Source organism: Gymnogyps californianus, chromosome 12 (assembly GCF_018139145.2).
Source record: "Gymnogyps californianus isolate 813 chromosome 12, ASM1813914v2, whole genome shotgun sequence".
NCBI lineage: Eukaryota > Metazoa > Chordata > Aves > Accipitriformes > Cathartidae > Gymnogyps > Gymnogyps californianus.
In genome coordinates, this window is record NC_059482.1 from 21,933,943 (window position 1) to 21,958,456 (window position 24,514).

Genomic DNA, 24,514 nt, shown 5'->3' on the forward strand with positions numbered 1-24,514 from the left:
GGGAGAGGAATGAGTCTTTTGCATGCTGGGTGAAGGGGGCTGTTGCCTCTCAAGGAGGGAAGAAAGGAAATAGGAAGTCCTGGAAGGATCTCTCTCCTGTGCAAGGACAAGACCTGCAGCTGCACAGCCCCTTCATGGGCAGCTCTGGGCTCTCGTTTGGGAGCAAGAGCCAACACCCCCCACAGCTGCACCCTCCTGCAATGCCTGTGAGGGCCAGGAGCCCTCCACGCTGCATCCCTGTGCCCCAGGAGCTGGCTGCAGATGCCTTGCCCGCTCCTAGTGCTGAATGCCCTCCCCTGCCCCGACAGGGAGAAAACGTGTGGCTGCGGGTGCGATATTGTGGGTATAGCTGGGTGGCTCTGTGGGGAGGGTCTCAGAAGAGCCCTCGAGGGTGTCCCCATGGCAAGGGTGCTGCAATGCAGAGCCAGGACAGCTGACGTGCTCGCTGGAGGAGCAGCACCTTTAACAGGGGAGGAAGGCAATTACAGGGCTCAGAAATTTTGGGAATCCTGCCCAGCGATTTTCTCAGCTTTCTGGGATACCCAGGCAGGATGACAGGCAGGAGCGAATCCTATGCACCTAAGTGTCCTCCAGTCCCTGCCCTGGGAGAGATGTGGTGCAAATGGTGGGGTAAGGGGGGCACCCATCCTGTCTCTCCTCCGGTTACCTCTTTGGTCCCAGGGGTCTCCATGCAGCATCCTGCCAGCGTAAGCTGGAGCGGCTCACTGCCCTGGATGAAGCACTGCAGGCCCTCGTACTGGATAGCCCGACTCAGCTTAGAAGGGCGGAAGGTCACAACGAAGGGGACATCCGTTCCTGGGGAGATGTAACCCTTTGTGGGGCTGATGGAGAAATCTGGCTTGAAGCTCTCGACGTCCCACTTAAACCTTGCCAAGGAAAACACAAGGACAGGAAGGAAGGATTAGCAACTGGGAGGCCGTGAATGCAATGTGCTGTTTCTAAGCCTCTTGTGGGCTTTTCTACCAGCTCTCAGGCATGATGCTGAGCCACCTGGCAATAAGGCTTCAGGTTGGGCAGGACTCAGCTGCACCCATCTGCAAACAAGCTTTTGGTTGTATCCTTTGCTAACTTCCAGGGCCTGACTGCACAGCCTTGGCTGCACGACTCTCCACTGGGATGGAAAAGCAGAGGGGAACCATCTGGGCAAGCTACAGCTCCATCCAACCCTCATCCAAGCCCTCAGAGAGGATGGGGTTTTGCATTACTTGACTCCTATGTCGCCCGTGTTCTGCATGATGATGCGCTGGGATGTGTAGCTCTGCTGCACCACCGCTCCAAAGCTGAGGTGTTCCTGGTCCAAGCTCACAAGGATGCCCTGGCAGCAGCCCCGCACCATGAAGAGGCAGCGCACCAGGCCGTTGCACTCCAACATCACTTCTTCGGTGAACGGCTGGATGCGACGCTTTGGGGAGAAGGTCACCTCCACTTTACAGGTATCTCCTTTGGGCTTCAGACTTAGTTCACTGGTGGGGTTCAAGCAGAGAACCTGCCCAAAGAAATGAGTGGAGACCACTTAATCTGGCAACTGAGCTGTGAATCTTCCAGAGTGCCTTCCAGTTCCTGTTCTGTCCCCATCAACATTGCCCCAATCCTACTCATTCCCGGGTATGCACCCCTAGGTACCAAAGGTATTTTCCTGTGACATGTCCATCTGGCCATGGTGAGCTGGACTACGTCTTCCAAAGTAATTTCACATGAGGTCCAAGAGAGCTGTAACTCTTGGTCTTTAAAGATTACCTTTCCATATCTAATATACCTGGTCGCATCCTAACGTGTGTGTCTAAAACAGGTGAGAGAAATCGTACCTTCTTCTCACTTGTGGCTATTAGGGGAGTCCGGACACGAATGCCTAGATCAGGCATTCACATTGCAAGTATCTGCTGGTAAAGCAGTCCCAGCCGGGAGGACAGGACAGCATACAGGCAACCAGGACAGCATACATTTGTAATCAGCTACTAGCTCCCACCCAGAGCAGCTCATAGCTACCTGCAGGCACACCAAAGTGCTCTCCAGTGAAGGAAGGGGCCTTACCCCAGCTTCTTGCAGCTCTGGCATGGTGGACATGAGACTCAGCTTAAAAGTGAGAGGGGCAGCACTGTTGTTCGCTATGGTGACAATCTTCTTCACCGTCTGTCCGATGGAGAGGGCTCCCAGCTTCACCACCTTTCCTTGTGGTTCCACAACGTCAACCTGAGGCAGGAGGGATTTTATATAAAGTGAAAGGAAAGAAGGAGAAAAGGTTTTCTGCCACCCTTGCGGCAGAAAACCAAAACATGGTAGGATGGGGAAAAGATGAGGAAAATTAGAGAGAAAGCCATGCTGGCTGCTGCTGCCACCTGGAGTTTTAGGATTTGGATTTCATCTCACCTTCATTTCCGTGCCCCTTCCTCGGACCTCAACAGTCTGCTGGCAAAGACCATTGATTTCAAAAGGGACGAGCTCATGGTAAGATGCAACCTCTCTGGGATAGAAAGTGATGGGCACCTTCACTGTCCCTCCTGGGCGTAGGATGTACCCTGGGAAGTCCACCTCCAGGTGCGCGGTGCTGGTGAACAAGCAGTTCAAACTGGCAGAAAGCACAGCAAAGGGAGCAGAGGTGTCACAAGGCTGTGTGTGCTCAGACGATGACATCAGGGCTACTTAGAGCTCTCCTGTCTCCTCTCCTGCATCCTCAGGATTTCACCCACAGTGGCCATGAGGACATGGAGCAGGCGCATGCTAAGCAAGGGCCGAAGGAGTGTGCGGAGAAGGCCTACCTCACATCCTTGTCTGCCTTGTTTGTGATGACAAGGGTCTGCTGGGCAGGTGGCATCCCAGCGTGGTAGATGAAGCAGGCTCCAAAGTTGAGTTTGGTGGTGGAGAAGTGGACAGTGGGCACTACCACGGTGGCCAGGAACACGCAGGTAAACGTGGGACCCTTGCTGATCTGGTGGGGTGAAAGACAGCATGAGCCAGCTGACGAGATGGGAACTACAACTGCAAACACCAGAGACAGCTGAGGAAGAGGATGGGGGACAGCTGGCTGCAGCGACAATAAGGAAATGCAAGTGCCAAAGGACCCCAGGATGGAAAGAGAAGGTGGAAGGCTTGGTCTGAGAAGGAAAGGGTTTTTGAAGAGTCGTGGCCCTGCTTTGTGCAGCCACGTGCCGAGCAGTGTGGCCACATGCTGGCAGGACCTTTCTGAGCTGTGGGACCCAACTCAGCAGAGGCCTGGCAAGGAGAAACAACTCCATCTCCATGCACATCTAGGACCCCCCCTAAATTAGGGGCAGAGAGGGCCTGGGGGATATGTCCTGCCACAAAAGCGCTTCCCAAAGTGGTCCTGGATAAGGACCAGGTATTAAAATATTCCATGCAGAAACTGTCAGGCTCTTTATTTTGGCAGCAGGAGCCTCTGCCTCGATCAGGCTCTTTAGTGACGGAGCTCACCCCTAGCTCTGGGCTCCTGCTGGCAAGCTGCTGCATAGGGAAGGCGAAGGTCTCGTAGTAAACGGCTGGTGCCTCACCTGCAGCGTCAGCTCTACGTCCTTTAAAGAGCACATCTTCTGTGGGTGAAAAGCCAGCTGGGTCTCTGCTTTCCCCTCCGCCCGCACAGAGCCCGTCCGAGGGGTGAGGGTAAGGACCTGCGTACGGGCTGCGGGGCCGCTCAGTTCCCACGAGAAGGTGAAGCTGAACTTGCCGTTATTGCGGATGCTGAAGACGTGCTTGATGTTCTCGTTTACCTGTACCTGTGGGGAGAAGGTGGCGAGGACCAGGGGTTGGAGCACATGCCAAGTGTCAGCTGGCCCAGCAAGTGCTCCTTCATCTTTCACGTTCAGCTAACGACCTGTGTGAAAGGTCAATCTCCCTCCCTCTAGAGACCCATAAATGAAGAAAAACATTCCTTTTTGTTCAAATGTATCTGCAAAGCTCCTGGTTAAGGCCCAATCTTGCAGGGCTTCGTGGGGCAAATGGTTCAGGGAACTGCTCACCTCCTTGAAATCAATGACGTTGATCTCCTGTGTGCTGAGCTCAGTGACATGGCCGTCGCTGTCCTCACACCTGACAGACACATTCATGCTATAGCCGGTGGCCTTGATATTCAAGGAGAGGGGCTGGGTCTTCCTCTTGACATCGCACTTGAGGTTGAAGACCACCTCTCCTTCCAGTGTTGGAGTGAAGAAGACTGTAATGGGAAACCTGGGGAGAGAAGACTCTTTTTACTCTGTTCACTGTCTCTTAGCTTTCTTGGCCCCACATTGCCTGCTCTACGGGACAGCGGCTGTGCAATGGCTGTGGTGAGACCCCAGGCCTGGGAGAAACCAGGAACAGCACTCTGCCCTTCCAGGGCCTTCCACTACGGAGCAAGCCCTGGTGAGCACTGTTTAGGGTATGATGATCCCATGCAATGAAATGGCAGAGGAGACAACAAGGCAGCAAACCCTGAGCTAACGCTGACCTTACTGCCCTGCCCATGTGCTACAGGGCAGCATTGGTTTCAGACCCCACTGCTGTCCCAAACACAGAGGAGGGCACTCATAGAGACCCCCAATCTCTCCGATCTATATGACAAAGGTAACATCCTCTTTGCAAAGAGGAATCAACCAGCTCCTGTGACAGCAGTGCAACGTGGGTGCCACCAAACTGCCTCTTTGTAGTTTTTGTGGGTAATTTCTGGGTACGTGATCAAACACAACCAAACTACAGAGATTTGAGGAATTACCACTTCTCAAGTGAGCCCCTGTAGCTGATGCAGGGTGCTCTCTTATCTTGCACCCAGTGGCAAACCAAAATTCAACAGCTTTTAAGCCACAGCAAAGCTGCCCGGAGCTAAGGCGTTCTCCTTACACCCAGGCAGGCTACAAGCAGGCACAGGAACATCCAGGGTGGATCAGCAGATGAGCTTGTGACCTGTTATACTGCTTGAACCCACAATCACGTCTGATCACAAGGCATGGCTGCAGTTTAAAAGAAAAAAGCATCCATTTTCTGACAGGTGATCCTGCAAAACACAGCTAGTTGTGTAAGCCTGTTGCTGTCCCCCATGACGGGCTGCAGAGCTGCTTGTGTGCTTTCCTGCTCTTGGTGGCTTTGCACAGACCATGCGTGGTGGGCTCTGTCACTAAAGGAACACAGGGAAGACTGGAGACCTTGCACACTTAGGGCTGCTGGCTCAGGGGGTCACAGGGTTAAACCCCTCCAAAATGCTTTTGTTATCAAAACTAGAAGATCCAAAGCCTGAATTTCTCCAGGAGGGGGCCTAGAAGACCAGGGTAACCCCAGCACAGCCACTTTCTGGAGAAACCTGCAGTTTCCTGGTGTCCCCATCGGGAAGGAACAAAACAAGGCAGATGTATGCTATTGCTGAGACTCATCTGCTGACGGCCGAGGGGAGAAAGCCTCAAAAGCAAAATGACAGTGCAACATTTGGCACGCAGGAGAGGGAATCTGGCCTGTGAGCCCTGTTACCTTGAAAGAGGAGCGATGGAGCCTTCCAGGGGCTCTATTTTCACGGAGGCGTTGCATCCCTCTGAGAAGAGAGAGCTTTCTCTGAAAGCAAAGCCGAAGGCTTCCTTCTCACTGTTGATCATATGGATCGTCTGGTGTACCTCGTGCCCTGGGGAGAGCACAAAGCAGACGCTGAAAACCTTTTGTTCCTCTGGCCACCAGGCCACTACTGCCCACTGCAGTCAATTTGCAGCGAGGACCATTGCCTGCAGCATGGCACACTCGGAATGCCAACATGGAAAGATGCTTCTGACCCCCTGGGCTCCCCTACATCACCCCCAAATCCCCTCTTGGAAACAGCCTCATCCACATGCCATGTCCCTGACACATGCCTTCCTCCCTTCCCCTTCCTCTCCCTCGCACACTTGGGTGCCAGGAGCTGGATGATCTGCTCACAAGTGCCCGTTTCCATTTTCAGCATCCTTGTTGGAGCCTGCTGGAACAATGGGAATGCTGGGCCCCGGGAGCGGTCCACATCTGAGCGTGTAAGGTATAACTGCAGTGCTCACCGATTAACAGCAAGTGGAAGTTGAGGTGGGATCTGTCCAGAGTCACTAGCGGGTTGGTGGTGTTGCCCACCAACAGGAACGGGACTGAAATGCTCTGCTCGGGGATTGTAAAGACCCAGAATGATTCTGTGATGTCCAGGTGCCGGGGGATGAACTCAAACTTCATCTGGGGGAGAAAGAGGCAAATGAAGGAAAGTTCCTGCCCTTGCCAGGGTAAGGGGAGGGGGGGTGCAGTCTATACCACCAAGAAACCCCAGGAGCCTCCACCTTATGCTGCTGTGAGCTCAGAGACAGGCTGCTGTACCACTTACAGCCCAAAAGCATGGCAGATGTGGGGTACAGGGTGAGAACAGGTTCATCTGCCAGTTCATTTACACTGCAGTCAAAGGTTTCTTCATGGTCTTGGCAAGCTCACAGTGAGATGGGACGCCCAGTAAGTGTAGACATAGCCGGTGTTAAACTGGCATACATGGGTACTGGATCTACCTTCTTAATTTTCTGCACCCACCTCTGCTTTCTTCCCTGGCTGGATCTGACCTCTCTCTGTGAGGCAGAGGAAAGCCACTTGTTCTGGTGGGGCTTCAGGGTCTTGGCAAGTCCACTGGAAGGAATACGCGGAACTGGTTGGGTTCATAACCATGAAGGTCCTGGGCACACAAAGCAAAAAGGACTACTAAGGCGGCGTTGGGATGTTAACGGCTCTGTTAACATCCATCAGGCACTGCCAGTCCTGGACACCACCTGGAAGGAGTTATTTGGTATAGGGGAACAACACTGGGAGCACAAACATTTCACCTGCTTTCTAGGGGCCCTGTTTGTCTCCCAGTTGTCTATAGATTAATGGCTATCGACAAAAGAATTAGCAAGGATATAGCCAAACTCTTGCACGTTAAAATAGCAAGATCAAGTGAAAATGGTAAAATCAAGTCCAGTAAGACTCCATTGGAAGATGGTACTCTCTGTTGTGGTTGCAGCCTTCACCAGCCATGCCTGACTGGTATCTCAAAGGAACGAGAATGTCCCAAGGATGCTCTTCAAAGGGACAAAGGTTGTACTGGCCACAAAGCACAGGCTGGGGATACGTGATCCTCCCAGACTGACCCATACCAGCTGCGCTTATTGAAGAAAGGGACAAAGAACAAAAAATTCGCCAGTTGGTCTTCAATGACCACCTTGTTCCAGCCCCAAAACAGACTGGTGGCCAAGCGTCAGCAGATCACAGACAAGGTACAGATGTGCCTTGGGGCTTGGAAGAGTAGCTGGAGAGGTCTCTGGTTAAGAGGGGTGACTAGGAGACCATGAACAGGAGAATCCATGCCCACACCTACCTGCTGATCCTGCCACACACTCCAATTGCCGCAAACTCAATCACTCTTGTGTTGAGATCTAACGTTGCCCCCTTTGGTCCCTGCAACTCTGGGTTGCGCCTTTTTGCAGTGATATAGTCAGAGTCTTCCAGTTCAAAGTGGCAGTTCGGCATCAGGCTTCTCCCCTTCACAACCACCTCTGGGCCCTTCTGATTTGGCTTCAGGTTAGGAATACTAGGAAGAAAGGCACTGCTATTAGCCAGACTAATGTTTCTAGCCAGCCAGCCGCTTGTCTATCTCCTTGTACAGCACACAGTGTTGCATCCTCTCTCCGTGCAAGCACTGAGCAGCAAATCAAACAGAACCGCACCCCCCGCCACGGAGGCAGCAGAGGTGAAACGGCAGAAACACGACTAGTTACGTGTCTAGAGACCAACTGCAGCACGCAGGTTTCTATGTAGATAAGGAGGCCGTGCTTGTCTGATAAAGAAGCATAGCTAGGGATTGGCCGGCCCCTTGACAGCCTTTCTGGATCTCTCGTTCCAGATTTTGCAGCCCTCCAGGAGCTTAATATTTCACACAATGTCTTCTCCCAGTGTCTCCATACCTGCTTCTATCAAGGCCAGATGATCACCTTTCTTTGCTCCTGTACGTTGGTTGTTTCTGCTGCCTCTCTGGGGCTGGCTGTCCCCAGGTCCGCACTCCCACCCGCCCCAATCAGAGGCAATACCACAGCTATCCATCAGTACCGTGAGTTGAAAAGTACCTGGACGTTTCCTACCTGCAGAGCATACGGCTCTCAAAGTCGCCCACGTACGCCGGAGAGAACTTCATCTGGAAGGAGCTGCTCCTGGCCAGCAGGGATGGTGCCGCTGCAGGGCTCGACAGAGAACAGCGGGGTGCCACTGATGGTGCTCAGAGATGAGCTCAGGGAGGAAGAGACCTGCTCCAGAGCGTGGCCCAGCTGGCTCGAACAGCAGCTAGACTGGAGCTTCACAGAGGCACCAGAAGTGGAGGAGAGGAAATGCCCTGCGGTAAGGAAGAGGTTATAGCAGGACCTTTCTTTCAAGGAGAAAATCCTTTGTTTCCAGCAACTCTACCTCCTGCTGCAGGTGGACAGAAGGGACCTGGGATGCACTTGGAGCATCCCCTGGCCAAGCGCTTTCAGCAGCACTCCCCCTGCTGAGGAACAGGGAGAGTGGTCAGGTTGCTTTTTCCTTCTGTGTTACTGCTTGCTAAATCATAATCCCAGAAAGTCCTGGGGACAGGTATGGAAGTGAGGACAGCAGGGAGAACTGAGGGTGGGGGGACAGCAAATACAGCAAAAAGGCCCAGCGGAGACCCAAAGAACTGCTTGAATCAAAACACAGCACTGAACATCACTGTACAAGATGCTCAGACAACAGCCAGGAAAGCTATGGCTGTTAGCAAATTAAATGGGCCCAGGACTGAAGCCAGCCGCTTCACTCCATGCTCTTAAACTCTCCATCTCCATGACTGGGTAGCTTAGATACAAACTTCTCCTGCAGAACAGAGTTTCTGGCCAGCGTTCATTCCCAAACCATGTCCAGGAACTAACGGTAGAGATGACTGTGTTACAGCACCTGGGAAAATTTCTGGGTGCTGTTTTACATCCCAGTACAGCCAGCCTCAGCGCTTAGCATTAAGGACAGTGTTAAGTCCTGCTCCCCTGGGGCCTGCAGAACTGAATTTTGCTTGTTGTGCGTGGTGGAGAGACGGCTTTGGGGAACCCTTTCACTCCTTCCTTTTTGTCAGGCTGTCATAACCGACGACCAGACAGCTAATGGCACAGCCCAACAGATTGGCTTCAGCACAAGCGTGCCCTGTGCCGGGGAAGAGCCAACACCAGGACCCACAGGAGAGGGAGATAACCAAAGTCCCTGACACTCTGCATGTGCTTGAGGTCTCCCATCTTGAAACACAAGGGTTGACAGCTCTCCTCACTCCTGTTCCCGATAAGACCTCTTGGACGCACAGCCCTGTTTCCCCACAGAACCACGCTGCTCCCAAGGAGACCACACGCTCGGACACAACGGCATTACTGCGGGTTAATGAGTCACGGCCCCGCCGTTGAGCTCCGATAGCTGCTGCGAGCAGGGTCTCCACCTGCAGCAAACACTCCCGTGCCCGAGTTAGGAGGGTTGGTTTTAGACAGTGACTTCGCATTTGCCCTGGACTGGGGAACTGCACACAGACAGTGACTGCAGGTCACCTAACTCATCGTTACACCATCCATTTTCCCAGTCTCAGAGATTTCCCAAAGAGGTGCCCTGATGTCCCCCTTGCCACTCCTGACCCGCCACGTGGCTCTCCCCTGAGCCAGGCTCAGCTCCTGCGCAGAGCACAAGTGTCAGAGCAAGCACAGGAGGGTCTGAAAGGCAGAGAAGGGGCAAGGAGAAAGTCTCCAGCTGCAGCTGGGAAGATGCTGAGGAAAGGGGACAACTGGACAGGGATGAAAAACCAATGCATGTTTGGGGGTGAAGTGGTAGAGTGGTCTTCTCCCCAAGCCCTCAGCTACCAACTGAAACACCCTGGGCACCCGCAGCTGCCACGCAGAGCCAGTCCCTTACCATCCAGACTGCGTGGGAGCAGCTCCCCAGTATGGCTCATTGCCCTTTCGTCCTCCACAGCTGCCATCCAGGTGTATTCCAGGGCCACATTCCCTGTATTGGACAGCTGGAAACTGAAAAGCGAGGAGAAGGGGGAAAAAAAAAAAAAAAAAAAGAGAGCCCAATAAATGCAAAGTGAGTAGAGAAGTAACACTGTACAGCGGGCTCCTGGCAGCCCTTTATGCTGAGTAGCATCTTCTTCCCCAGGCAACTCTGCCACATCTAGATCGCTGCCCTGGGCTGCCCCAAGACAAAGTATTTCAAAGTTTGGAAGTTAAAGAGGAAAGGGCAGACGTGGTGCCCAGGAGACTTAATCCAAAGGTCTTATTCTGGTCTTTATGTCTCGGTTTGACATTCTTTTGACTGCAAACTCGTCCTCGAGCAGATGAGGACAGGCAACATGCAATGAAAGCAAAACCATGGCTGTTGTCAGCAGAAAGGCACAGCAGAATTGCACCTCTCCCAGCACATCTTGACAGGATGGCAGCCACCATCTCCTGCTCGGCTTTGTGTGCAGATATATGGGCCCCAGCACCCAGCCAGGACTTGGAAAGGATGATAATAACAATAATAACAAATAAACATATAATAGCAAACAATAAAACAAATAATAAATAATAACAAATAAATGATTTGTTTAAAGGGATGAACAGCAGGTGAGACTGAACGTAAAGCCCTAGAAGGGACTCGGGCCCACAGGTGGAAGATCTCAAGGCCCCCAGGATGTGCCAGAGGATGTGCGAAAGCTGCAACCTCGGACCCAGCAGGCAGCAGCACCCCCCTCCAAGGCTGATCAGCCTGTTAGAAATTAGAAGAGGTTTATTAAGTAGCCAAGCAATAAACATGTCAGTGTAACCTTCGTTGGCACAGGACCATGAGTAGAAGGAAAAGCAGAGGCCACGGGAGAGCACAGCATGGCTCTGGGGAAGCAGCCACCGGGTCAGCCCTGGGCAAAGGCAGCTCCCACTCGCAGGTCCCTGCAAGGCCTCCAGCACTCACGTGAATGTCCTCGTCTGGAAGAGCAAGGTCTCCCTGAACTGAATCATGTCCGTATCCAGCTTGAACTCGGCATAGTCAACGACAGCACTGAGACGAAGCTCCACCTCACGGCTGCTCTTCTCCAGGACAGTGTGAGCTGGTTCTGGGTCTGTCTCGATCACCTCCAAACAGGAGAGGGAAGAATCACTGAGCAGAGCCCAGAAAGCCAGGCTAAGCAGGGAGCCTTTCGGCCTCCAAAATCAGCCATGTTATAGGGGGTAGGAAGGACTGTTCCTATTTATTTCCCTGGAAAGATCACAAAATGTGACCCTTCCACTATAGCGTTTGTTTCTACCTACTGATCAAAGCAATCACCACCACGACTGTGAATACACCCATGGGGACTATGACCGGGTATCAGTCCCCGTGTTTCAACCCTGTAGAGTGCCTGACCTTTTTCCTGGCCCCCTATAAATCCAGCAGGCCTCTAAATTTGGATTAAGTTCCCCTGTTGGAGCTCTGTGGACAGAGAACCCCGAGAACGAACAAACCTAGAAAACACCTTTTCCTTCTTGTCTTAGGAGAAAGTGCCTTCCAGATGTCTCGTGTAGGGCAACAGCCCACGCTGGTGGGGGCTGGGGCTGGGCATTTTGGGATGGGAATGAACTCACTAGGATAGTCTCCAACTGCTGATGCTCTGATGGAGACATTTGGTTTACAGGTCTTACAATGGTTCAGAAACGAGGGAAGAACCGTCACCCAAGATAAGTGTGTTTGGCAATTACGACAGCAAAAGCAAGAGTTTCTGGAGATGATGCTTCTCCAGACTCCTGCATGACTGCCACACGGTACCTGGGCTGCTCCATAATGAGATATCCCACACGATATAGAGACTACAACCAGAATCTCTCCTATCAGTGTAGACAGAGCTCAGAGCTCACCCACAATGTACTGGTGGGCTAGCCAGCACACATAGAAGAGCACTAGTGTCGCTCTCCACTTCAAAACAAGAGACAGAGCGCAGTGGATTTAACTCCTTGTTGGTGAAAAGGCACTGAATCGGATGAAGAGATTTTAACACCATAAAATGTGTTATCATAAAACGTGACCTCCCAATTCAACACAGGCTGCAACACCTCAGCTTTTGGCAGAGACCGATAGTTTGCGTGTGGCTAAACATCTCTTGTCAAAAGACTTCCCCATCTTGTGTGAGCGTATCAGGTCACCGTGCATCCACTTCTCCCCTAAAATGCACTGCCGGTTACCCTCACGGATGGATTAAATGTCAGGAGGAAGCAGGAGCTGCTTCGCCAGCAGAGATGGCCATCTGCTGCCGTCGGCAGTTCTTTTTGCGGAAGCTCAGTTAGCTTTTGCTATTGCGCTTCTTACCTTCTTCTTGACAGGCCACGTGGCTGCCGGGCCCCTCGTGGCATCCACCCACTTGACAGTGCGCAGGCGGTTGTCCCAGTCGGTAACCTGCTCTGGCGGCAGCTGGAAGGTGATCCTAGCCACCTTACACTTCACAGGGTGCATTTTGAAGGCGACCATGACATCTGATTTCAAGGTCACTGTGATGTCCTTAGCACAGCCAGCATGGAGGTGTCCCACCTAGGGAGAACCAGAGAGCCAAGACCAAACTGGAATCACTGGCAAGGGCAGGACTGACAGCAAAGGGATTGACGTGGTGAGCAGCTGTGCCAGGAATCTGCATCTTGCTGTGTATCTATCTGAGGTTTGATAGAGAAAAGTACAAACAAAAGATGCCACCTCCCATAACACGGAGCCTTTTCTGCAGGGCTGACAGTCCTGCCCCAGCAAAGCCAGGGATTGCATCTCCTGCGTGGCACTGAAACGGGCTCTCACCGGTACGTGGTGACTCCCTGCTAGCTCCCGGGAACCCGCCGGGCAGGGCTTGAGCAGCCGGGAAAGGCAGAGCCGTCCAAGCTCACCTGGGGGGAGAAGTGAAATGGGGTGCCTGCCAGCCACTCAAACCGCATCGCCTCCACCCTGCTGCGATTGGTGATCGTGAAGGTCACGGAGTAGGGTGTCCCGACGTGACAGTCCCCGAACTGGATATGATCCACTCTGGTGGCTGTTAAGAATGAAAGCAAGGGATCTCAGCGTGCGGTGAGGTCCATCTGCCCCCCTCACATGCAGACCCACGTATGCCCAACTCTTCCTCGCTCCAAACCTTCCTCCCTCTGGGAGATGCAGTTCCCCATCCTACCACTTTCAGAGAAACACCCCGACACGTCCCTAAACACGTGGCTGTGCCTGTGCAGAGAGACAGGCAGCACAGCGTGCGCTGCCTCTGGGCACACGGCTGGCACGCTCACAGACCACTAGGTCCGGTGGGCGACAGCAGACGCCTGGTTATATAGAGGACACAAATTATCATACGTGGTCTTCATAGTATACCATGGGCTGGCAGACCTCCTTTTAGAGATACTCAGTTAAAAGCTGGTGTATCTGACCCTTCCCTGCTAGCCTGCATGCTTCTCCCTTGTCAGAGGATCTTCCCTTGTGTTCTCGAGTGTGGCTGCTCTGCAGGCTACAAAAGGCAACAGGATCTGTCCACGAAGTCTGGACCACAGCTACGCTGCCACAAGGTGAGCAGAAATGTGTATTTTCCTGTTCCTCGCTCCATCTTGGCAGCCTCTCCTCTCTTACCCTCAATTATGTCTTCCTCCAGATTGCCCTCGGTGTTCTCCTCCGTGCTGTCTGCCACTAGTCCACGGATGTTATCTAGCGTGAAGTCATCCTCGTAGCCTTCACCCACCAGCTGAATGTTGGTCTCTTCATAGGGGTTGTCCACCACTGACAGGTGGATCTTCCCTTCCACGCGTTGGGCCAGGGTGGCTTTGAAAAGCACGTCAAACTCTGCTGATTCGCCGTGATGCAGGACCAGGGAAGCGGTGTGAGGCTTCCTCTCTGCACAGCAATGGAAATCAGAGACAAGGGATACAGCCGTACAGAGGAAATATTTCCATGGGGAATAAGAGGAATAAGAGGTTGAAACCTAGCTGTCTCTAAGCACAAGTTCTCCCAGCAATGGTTCCAGATCCTTCTCCCACGTTCACAAGACTATGACACCACCATGCATATCACTGCTTAAGTGTCTTAACCTCAGGTTAACACCCAGCTCTCACTCAAACTGCATCCAGCCAGCCCCTGCCATACGTAAAGCTGAGTCAAAGAGTGGTTTTGGGTTTTGTGGGCTGGCTGTGAGCTCAAGAGCTGCCTCCGTTCAGGCTGGTAACTCCCCACATGCAGCAGAGACCTCAGACGGTCCATTCAAGTGCTGATAGTCCCCCACAACTCAACCCACCGTGTCCAGAAGAACAGAAAAACCTCCTGCAACTTGCTAGGAGGAAACCCTGCAAAGAGTCCACGTGCAAAACTAGGGGTACAGAGAGCCCCAGGAAAGAAACCGTAGCTAACATCTGGCTGCTGCTTGGCCAAGCCGAGAGCAGGGCACACATTTTCCCGGTGTGGATGGCCACACTTCATGGTTAATGAATTTACCTTCACCGGGAGAGTCCTCCTTCATGCCCGCAGCTTGGTAGATGCAGTGTGTGGTGGGCCTGGCTTTCAAGAAGAAAACTCCCCCTTCATCCAACAAGTCTATCATCAACTGAGAAAAGGGAACACAGAGCACAACCACACTGGTGTGGGTATAGGATGGCACATGGATTGACACCGTGCTGCTGCTGGTCCAGCACGGGGAACCCAGCACGCTTCCCTGCTTCAAACACAGCTCTTAGCACAAGGTTTAAGTGAAATCAGAGAGAAAAAAGAGTGTTCAGAGGTATGGGATAAAATTAAAATATAACCAAACAGGACAGAAAGCAGTAAAAGTAATGAGCAGAATGTAATTAAACTACAACTGAGTTTAATTAAAATGTAGTAAAATGTGATCACATACAATCTAATGTAACTAGGACATCACACATGCCCACGTGAGAAGAGAGACTGGGGGAAAAATAACCCACTGACTTTCTTGTGTTGTGTTTAACTGAAAAGGACAGACTGGTCAGGGAAAAAAAAAAAAAAAAAAATCACATTTCCAAGAGGAACACCCTTCCTGGAAAGTAGAAATCAGTCATTTGCTTAAAAAGAATTTCTGAGGCCCGTTCCCATGCAGTTCACTGAGGCACAGAGTGGAAAGAGAGTAACCGCATAAAACCCAAGGGTGGGTCAAGACTAGCGAAGACAGCAGCAGTGGTTGCAAAGGAGATGGAGAACAGAGGCGAAGGGCTGATGCAACTTTCCTAGAGGGATCTGGCTGAGAAATGAGACTCTTCCCACTGGTTTGTCAAAGCATCTTCCAGAAAGTCAGAGGGGGTTGTTCTCCTGCGACGGAGTGGCTCTGAGCACAAGGAAGGGGTTTCATTTGGTGTTCAATTGCACGCATAGAGTAGCGGTGCATCTCTACCATGCTTTCTGCTGCCTTTCCTCCATGGCACAAGGACTTGTTCCCAGACCAGAGCATTTCCCTGAGCAGGTCCTCACCTGGACAGGTACAATGCCACTGTTATGAAGGACCAGAGGGAGTTTTTCTGAATCACCCAGCAACAGCTTCTTGAAGAGCAGCAGAGGGTTCCCTCTCTTATTGTGAAGGACCGGGCGCAGGACCGTCACCCGAGGCAGGTTCCCATCTCCACTGATATCGAAGGTCAGGCTTTGTGCTTTAATTGCTGCAGGGCTGCAGGAGAGGCAGAGGAGAAATCGTTATGGCTGGCACTACCCCATTCCCCACTTGGCAAGCAGCGAAGCGAGTGCCCAAACCCGCTGCGTTTTCCCTGGCTGGTGCTCCTGTACCCACGACACAGTTCCCCCTCACCCCTCTCCTCCCAGTCTAATCAGGGCCATTTACAAGAGGAATCTGCTCTGAAGAGCCAGAGCCTTCCAGGATAACAGTTAAAAATCATTTCACTTAATCATATCACACACTACAGCAGGTAAATAATGAGGCAACAGATGAGACACGGCAAATTCACTGGCTGCGGTGATACGAGACATATGCAAAAAGCACAAGCACAGTATGAAAATAGTACAAAAGCAAGAAGGGAGAAGTAAATAACACCATCAGTAAAAATTATTTCCAAGGACACTTAAACAGGAATTGCTTATTAGGGCAGAAAGCTGACTTATCTTGTCCCAATTCAGCGACTAAAGGATTGGGAAAGAGCAGGTCAGAGCCCCAGTACTAACACGGGTCCCAGGGACAGAGGAACTGGGCTCCCTTTTTACAAGGGGTCCAATCGCTCCTTTAACATAAAATGTCTTAATATACCCCAGGTAATCACATCGGATTGTCTCATTTTAACATAAACAAGGAGGAAATAACGCATGCTGACTTGCTGGCACAGAAACCGCTTCATCTAATCCTTTGTCCTTGGAAAGTCCCAGCTCAGCTGTTGCACAGCTCCATTTTTTTTCTGATTCAATAACTGCCGGTTGGCTACCTAATGTTGCACTGTCTTCCTAGTCACTCATATAGGCTAAACTATGACCCTTATTCTTCTGCTCTGCTATATCTAGTAGTTACTGCCTCCTATATTACCTAACGCAAAGTACTCTACCTAAGGCTACTGAAAGCATCAGGGTTAACAAGAGGTCTACGTCCTCCGAGAAGCGAGGCAGCTATCAGAAAGGTGTTGTGTTCCCCCCCCTCCAAGATTTCACAGGGCAAGTTACCTTGCCTGGACATCGAGGGAAGCCTCAAAAGTGCACTGGTAGTTCTGCATCGTTTGCGGAGTGAAGGTCACCGTAGCAAAGGCGTGGGAGCAGCTGGGCACGCACATCCGAACGGGATCCACCTCGAAAACGTCGCTAATGCGGCTGTTAAGCTTGGAGGAACCCAGAGAGCGGTGTTAGGAGGAAACACCGTTCAACGTGATGCAGTCTTATTCATATACGCTTCACGGGGAACGGCCCCAGACAGCATGTCTTCCTTTCTGCTTCCCTGGACAGGCTCCTTCCGTCTCAGGGGGTGACTCCAAAGTGGTGCTGACCTTGCACAGGGAGCTGCCATAAAGCCCAGGAGTGCAAAAGCTTGCTTTGAGCGCTGGGCAGCCACCCCAGCATACACGGGAGGTGGGGACTGCATGGAAAACCCTGCAAATAACCTAGAATTGGCCTTTAAAGACAAGGAAAAGACCAGGGAGCCTGAGGAAATGGTCTGCTTTGAGCCCGGGCACATCAGTCCAGTAAAAGCCCCCTTCTCAGTGTGCTTCCAAGAGATGTTCAGAAGAGTTTAGGTCTCCCACCAAAGACCCAGAGGGATGAGCCAAAACCTTGCCTGAGACACACTGAATTCAACCCAACTGTCACCCCGGCATTGCTGCTCTCCCCTGTAGTTTGACCTGCACTGAGCTGGACTAGTCTGGGCAAGAGGAAGCAATGAATGTGGAGAATGAGGCAGGCTACCACACAGCCTTTACAGAGCAACAGTCACCTTGGCCTCTTGTTCTTACCTTACTGGGGATGGGTTTGATGGAGAGGACCACGTCACAGGGGACTTTGTCCACATTGCGGATCTTGAAGCGAGCTGTGGCCCGGTGCCCAACCAGAACGTTGGTGAAGATAAACTTATTCTCATCTGTGATGAACACACCCTTGTCTTGCACGGTTTGGAGGATCTGGCAGAGGTTGATGTTGCTGCAGATTCGATGCTCCTCAAAGATGGACTCTATGTCGTCAACCACAAATGCTGCAAGCAGACCAGAGGGAGGGCTGAGGATGGAGAAGCCTTCCTGTCGAATTTATCTGGACCCTGTTGGCCTCTCAGAAGGCTTGATAAGCCCTTCCTGCCCAGGTCACTGCAAAACCCAAACTGGGGTGGGGGAGTTGGCTGTGAGGATGGAGCTCAGTCACCCTCAGCCTTAAAGGGTGTTGCTTTCCTTTTATCCTTCCATGCATCCCTCCCAGCCTCTCCCCAGTGGCGGACTTGAAAAGGACTGAAACCTCTGAGGATTTTAAGATGGGACTTCAGGGTCAGGGTGCCTCTCTATCCAAGCAGTAAGTTTAGGTGCTGATCAGCAGCAGGTCTGGCCACGGGAACCTGCGGACAGGGCATACCTGGGAGGCAGGACTCGGCAAACAGGGTATAGGGGATGCCAAGGGGATTGTCCTTGGGGTCTCTGTCGCTGATATCGATGGAGAGGTGCTCCTTGCATGGCCCCAGTGGCTCTGCGTAGCAATCCACCGTGATCATCTGCTGGCCCCCAGGAGGGATGGAGCCAAAGCCAGGGTACACCGTGAACATGCCTAGAGTGAAGCGAGCCTGCAGAAAAGAGTCCCAGGAGAGGCTGATGTCTAACAGCCTTACCCTGAGCATCCCCAGCAAGGAGTATGCCACTCCTCGGCCTCCAGCCGGGCCCAAGCCCACAGGTCCAGGGCAGGGAGGGATGACTCCATGGCCCAAAGGGAGCCCTGGGATGAGCTGAACAAGCCAGGAGGAGCTGCAGGCCTGTCCTGAGTGGCACAGAGAAAGGAGTTTGGGTGTAAAGGGTGCGGGTGGTAGCTGGGATCCTTCAACCTCCAGGGGTAAAACAGGAGAGCAGAAATAACTGTGAGAAATGATGGGAGAGAAGAGAGGGGATTGGGAAGAAGAAAAAGCAAGGTCATCTGATATCTACGGACTGGGAGTTCAAACAGGGACGTTCTGCATCTGCGGTATTCACAGACCTATTTTGGCTAGCAGCTACCGAACACAGGACCTGCTCTCCCCTCTCTTGACCCCACAACTCCAGGTCTGAGCCAGAGCATGGGACTGCCGCTGGGACTGAGCAGCTCCTGCCTCTGCTTGTGGCTGGGAGATGATGGACCTCCATCACACAGACCACGTCCCATCCCGCGGTGATGAGCCCCCAGGCTGGGCACAGCAGCGTCCTCCCGCACCGCCTGCAGCGGCATGTGTTGGGGAGCGGGAGCCACCCACCTGCATGAAGGGGTTTGCGTCCTTTTGCAGCGAGTGCTTGCTTTGCTTGACTGAGGGAGTCATTTTGCTTAAGTTTTCACTCTCGTGGGAGCGGGCGGATTTCATTTGATGTGCACTGAGGGGAGAAAGCAGAAAACATCCATCATGCTGAGCTCCCCTTGCCGTTCTCCGAGGCCAAAGCTGGCCTTCCTCCCCACGGAGGAAAGTCCTCCTGCTCCCAGAGGGCTGCCTGCAGCACCTATTGCTGTAGCTTATGGATAGATCAGCTATACCACCAGCTTTGTTCTACATGTGGGGATACTGAGGCATTTTTCTGCTCCCTGTTGACAAGCCGGTGACGCAAATAGACAATAACCCCGGTGTCCTGGCTGCCTGTCGCACACCAGCCATGCTGTGGTGCCTCCTCAGGCTGGAAGGGTGGTGCAGGTCTTCTCTCACCTTTTCCTTCGCAATCCGGTTGCATCCTGGTCTGCTCTGTAGATGAGGAATTTAAAGTCCAGGATGCCTTTGTTCTCCAGCGTGAAGGTGTGGGTTTTCCTGGTGCCGTTCATCATGGCACCGAAGTTGATGAGCGAGGCAGGGTAAATGCTGTACTTGCTGAACACAGCTTTCGCCGACACCCTCACTGGGATGATGGCGATGGTCTCGCCTCCTTCACAGACGCTGGGCTCAATCACCTGCAACCGGAGGAGGGGTTGGTAAATACAGCGAAGAGGCCAGCCTCTATCTCCGTCCCCTGACCCCATCCCAGGTCCCCATCAGCTCACTCTCCCTGTTTAAACATCTCCTCCAGAGCCAGATTTTCAGCTCCGCTTAGGAAGCGTCACAAATGGTTTCTGAAAGACTTTGTTGTATATGTACGAGAGAGGATTCCCCAGCTAAAGCCTTACAGAAGGCACGTGTCCTGCTTACACTCCCCAAGACATGGTGTGCTAACACCGCCTGGGCCCAGGCAGCTCACCTGGCAGTGCAGGATGGATTTGTCCTCAATATTCATTTCCATCTTGGGGTGGAAGAGCAGCTGGACCTGCACGGGGCGCTCGGAGACAGTCAGCACGCCCTTCTGCGGCTGGATAGTGAAGTGGGATGCCAGGTCGGGTATGCTGGTATCTGCGGTTTCCAGCTTGAAGCTGGAGAGGAAGGGAAGGAAGGAAGACCTCTGCAGTTACAAGTACAGGTGCCACCAGCACAGCCAGGACTTTGCAGAGGACCATAAAAGAAATAAAAGGGGAAGAGTCCAGCTCTGCTTGGGGGATCCCAGATCTTGACACAGAGTGCAGACAATCATGAGCGTTGCAAGCTAACCTCGACGCCGAATTTTGTCATTCCCTCCTTTAAACGGTCTCATAAAGAGAAATGAGCTGACCCCCAAAGGAAGAAAATGAATCCCAGCAGCGCGTGGCTTAAATCTCAGGGTCTCTCCTTCTGGCTCCTGCCGAGCTGTGAAGAACTGCTGGCGTGTGGCTGGATTCTCTAATAAAATCCTTCAGATTAGAGAGCCCAGATTTTGCATTTACCCAGACCACGAGGCAGCCAGCGCGGGAACAGGTTCCAGCCATGGACGGAAGGAGAACGCAGGCCTGGGCAGATGGTGGCACCATGCATTCACAGACCAGGCAGCTGGACCCACCTGTATGCAATCTCGTACTTCCCTTTGTTCTTCAGAGTCAGCGCTTGCTTCGCATCATCCAGGACCTTAAGGACTCCAAAATCCACGCTGCCATCTGCACCTGCAGAAAACCCGCAGAGCGAGGTAAGAAATGGTGCATATTTGTGAGCTGCTGCAGACTCCACCAAGTGACAAGATACATATTTGGAGTTCTCAGGCAGCACAAAACCCTTCTCAGCAAGTTTCCTTTCTTGGAAGTTGTCTCCAGCTACTTTGCTGCCCTTTCTCTTCTTACTCGGAGAATATCTGCAGGGTTTAGCAGCTAAGGAGCTCGGTTTCCATCTCCTCGCTTCCAAGCACAGATCCAACAGCTTTATGTGCTGTGCTGACCCTCCAGGAGTTGCCAACTGCTTGTTCACATCACTGTCATTTCCAAGCCCCCAAATCAATCTGCACATGAAGTTGCACGCTTCAAAGTTGGGAAGTGAGAGACTCAAGGCTGTCTCTGTGCCCTCACAGCACTTCACTCCTCGCAGCTTGCAGGATGCGTGCGTTACACATCTGTGCCATGCTGTCCCATCCCGTCCCAAGTGTTCTGGTTGCCCACCTGCCAAGGCAATGCGATGCACCCGGACTACTTTGCTTTGGGGGGCAGCCACTGACCTTTAGAAATGCTGATGCTCAGAGCAACATCATAGGCCTCCGCAATGATTTGGATATTTTCAATCTGAACGATCCCCAGGACGTTTTCTGCATCTGAAACCTGAGGCGGCAAGAAACAAACACTGCTCAGACCATTCTCCTAAATTCTTTGGGTAGACAACACACAAGTCCTTGTCTCTGCCGGCTGCTTCCACCACGGCCTCCCCGGCTTGACAAGCATTTGCGGACTCCCAAGCCTTCCTAACCCGTTCATCTCACGGGCTGACCCAGCGGGATTCTGCTGCAGTAAGAAACCCTGCCAGCCCAACTCTGCACTCCTACAGCAGGGAACGCTGCTGCTAAAGCACCCGGGGAGGCACCCTGATGTAAAAACAACCACAACAAGTGTGAGGCGTCCCAGAGCAGGTGGCATTGGCAACCAACCCTCTCCTCTTCAATCGCCCAGCATCCTCACTGAAATGCAGCCCCTAAGCCACGGGGAACAAAATCCCAGGGCGAGAGTTTGTTGCTCGATGTTAAGAGCTCCAGACAGACTCCAGGATGGGTGCAGGGAGCACGCCACAGTCTGGACAACCAAACCACAGCATTCAACCATGCACGGCAGCACGGTGGTTGTAGTACGGACTCAGGGCGCAGCGCCTGGCTATCTGAGGTGACGTGGATGCTGAGGGACGCACCGTGTGTTCTGGCAAACCCAGTTTGAGGCAGCAGAAGTTGAGGTCACAGCACCTTTGCGTCCGTCAGGTGCATCTCCTCCTGACTCCACAGCATACTTGCCCCATGAAGCTCAGCTACAAGAGCACCCTAGTAGTCACTTAGTTTCCAAAACATCATCCTTCAGTGAGAGCCCCTTGCTGCTAGGGGCCTGGCCCCCCCAAGCAACGCAGGTGGAAAGGAATCTCATGAAGGCTCATTCTTCTGTCCTCTTTGCAGGCTACCCTTCAAGCACAGTCTCCATCCCTACGAGCCCAGGGCTGATCACTCTGCCCTGCTCTGCCAGGGAGGGCACAGTCCCCCTCACCTCTAGTCGGATCGTCTTCTTAATGCTGAGAGCCTTCGTGGCCTTGAAATAGAGATGCACGCCAAACTCCGTGCGGGGACCAACGATGCCCGCATCTTGCGACACGGAGAAGTCCTCGCTGAGGTTTTCCAGCCCACTGAGCCGCCAGGCCACGGGTAGTGGGGTGCGGTTTCGCAGGACCAGGGTCTTGCTGTCTGTCCTGCAGAGACAGGAAGACACTCAGCACCCGCTGCTCGATGGTCATGCTAGCCTTGCAATGGAATGCAACTTGGAGCAGCCCTATCCATGCATCTGAAACCATCGATAAATGTTTCCTCTTTGTCACAAATCTCAGAGGTGAGGTCCTGGGGGAGAGCTGGGTGCTAAAAGTGTATCCAAGAGAAGGGAGATAAGGAGGAGCAACTGGACTGCTCTCCAAACCAGTGGACAAGATACAAACGCATCAGGATGCCCATCACGCAGCCTTGCTGGGGGGCTACAGAGCTTGTGGCTGTCATAGGATATCCGAGCCAGCAAGGAAGAGACTGGGAACTGCTGGGAGAAAGATATTAGCCCAGCCTCCAATCTGAGCGGCCATGCAGCCAGCAAGAGAAGCTGAAGGGGAGCTCGCTGACAGCTCTCGTCCCTGGCAGAGTGGCCGTGGGCTGACTGACCTGTGCAGAAGCAGCTTGTCGAAATGCACCTGCTTGGGGCTGACCCCCAGCTCCACGTGCACCCCCTGGCAGCACAGGCGGAAGACCACCGGCTCCGGGTTCTCCTTAATCCAGCAGAGGAGGTTGTCTTCCACGAGGCCAGCCGAAGTGGGGTACGCCCAAATGCTCAGCTCCTAGCCCCGGCCCCGCAAAAAGAAATACAGAAGAGCATTCGGTGAGCAGGAGGAACGGCTCCTGGGCACTTCTACCAGTGCTTGCCCTACCTGCTTATCTCCTACCTGCTTCTCGTTAGGTTTCAGCCTCATGCTAGGAGGGTCTAAAAGGAATGTGTCCGCTTTGAGATCGCGCTCAAAGAAGAAATGCACCTCTGCTTCCAAGGGGGTGACGTTGAGGATGGTTATCTTCTCGCAGTTGCTGGGATGGTGCCGTGCCTTGTACCTGTCCACAAAAAGGGAAAAGGCTGCAGAGGAGACCGTTGCCTTTATCACACATCGAGGAAAGCACCATGTCCCGGCAGCGGAGGCTGCGCTGGAAGACCATGGTCTAACAAGCAGGCTAAGAAAAAGGATCACTTGCAGGGGCACGTTGCATGGTATGTGTGTTCATCCTTGTGTTACTTTGATGTCCGCCCCTATACTTGGTGCCTCCATCCCAGAAGCATGACGACGCACAGGTCACTTAAAGAGCGTTTTACAAAATATAAATTCAAAGACGCCTGGAAAAATAAAAGTACGCCAGGCACGTGGGTTCTTCCCCTTTCTTTGTTGGGTTTCCTTCCCTGCAGGGTATAAAGAAATGCTTTGGAAAAGAGGTTTTAAAAATAGTTCAGCTTATCTCTTTCAAAAAAGTGGTGAGACTGCCTCATATTTCATGGGTTAGCTCAAAGTCTGAGGGAAGGAAATAGAAAGGCTTAATTCCCAAGAGGAATGCTAAATTTAACAAATGTCCTTTCTCTCAGGTGTGGAACAGAATTCGGCGTTAAAGGGTTAAAAAAGACAAACAGAAACACTAGACCATTCATTAGCCTGGCTAAAGATACTCTTTTGTTTTTAAAACTGTTTGGATTTAATTTCCTTGGGTTGCCAAAATACCACTAGCTCTCCAGAGCTGCCATGAAGACAAGAACTTCATTTCTAATATTAAAAAAAAAAAAAAAAGGCGATGTTAAAAATAGAAATATGCCAGCAGCTACAATGACACCTTTTTTTTAGGCAGATTTTATCCAGCAGGGAGGATCAGGAAAATGTAATTCCCGTTTTTATTCCTCTGCAGGTTCCCCCCTCCACACACACATATTGGCAGGTCAGATCATAAAGTCTTACTAACATTACAGATTAATGAATGGTTTACAAAACCATCAGCAGAAGAATTGCTCGTTCACTCTACCCGTAGAGCTCAAAGCACTTTAAAGCAGCACCATGAAGTTCATTTCACAGGTTGTGAAGCTGAGATGTGGAGGGGGGACCCAAGTTGCCCCAAGTCACCTTCAGGCTGGAAGCAGCACGTGGCTCTGGCCACCAAGGCACCCACTGGGTAGGAAGATCATCTGTATCTCTCCCCAGTTCCTCCAAGACTCACGTGCCTGTTATCTGCTCAAGTTCACACATCCGTGGTCCTTCAGCCCCATGTATCTCCCAGGTCTCTCCTGGGCCTGCCCTGAATTGTGCCGCTGGGACAGCACGTCTCCAAGC

At 52.4% G+C, this 24,514-nt stretch overlaps 1 protein-coding gene across 1 annotated transcript in view; it reads right to left on the reverse strand.

The window, feature by feature from the left end:
* The window catches only part of HYDIN (HYDIN axonemal central pair apparatus protein), a 146,978-nt gene that overhangs the window by 5,017 nt on the left and 117,447 nt on the right, over positions 1 to 24,514 (reverse strand). The window contains 31 exon segments of the mRNA XM_050903888.1: positions 668 to 887; positions 1,227 to 1,507; positions 2,053 to 2,211; positions 2,389 to 2,587; positions 2,778 to 2,947; positions 3,528 to 3,749; positions 3,993 to 4,200; positions 5,470 to 5,617; positions 6,018 to 6,183; positions 6,526 to 6,664; positions 7,346 to 7,558; positions 8,106 to 8,164; positions 8,166 to 8,353; positions 9,916 to 10,028; positions 10,954 to 11,114; positions 12,322 to 12,540; positions 12,882 to 13,024; positions 13,603 to 13,863; positions 14,458 to 14,566; positions 15,445 to 15,637; positions 16,633 to 16,784; positions 17,412 to 17,647; positions 18,016 to 18,220; positions 18,878 to 18,992; positions 19,316 to 19,554; positions 19,839 to 20,007; positions 20,508 to 20,607; positions 21,150 to 21,249; positions 22,171 to 22,369; positions 22,824 to 22,996; positions 23,102 to 23,261. Of these exon segments, the coding sequence (XP_050759845.1) occupies positions 668 to 887; positions 1,227 to 1,507; positions 2,053 to 2,211; positions 2,389 to 2,587; positions 2,778 to 2,947; positions 3,528 to 3,749; positions 3,993 to 4,200; positions 5,470 to 5,617; positions 6,018 to 6,183; positions 6,526 to 6,664; positions 7,346 to 7,558; positions 8,106 to 8,164; positions 8,166 to 8,353; positions 9,916 to 10,028; positions 10,954 to 11,114; positions 12,322 to 12,540; positions 12,882 to 13,024; positions 13,603 to 13,863; positions 14,458 to 14,566; positions 15,445 to 15,637; positions 16,633 to 16,784; positions 17,412 to 17,647; positions 18,016 to 18,220; positions 18,878 to 18,992; positions 19,316 to 19,554; positions 19,839 to 20,007; positions 20,508 to 20,607; positions 21,150 to 21,249; positions 22,171 to 22,369; positions 22,824 to 22,996; positions 23,102 to 23,261 (5,419 nt within the window).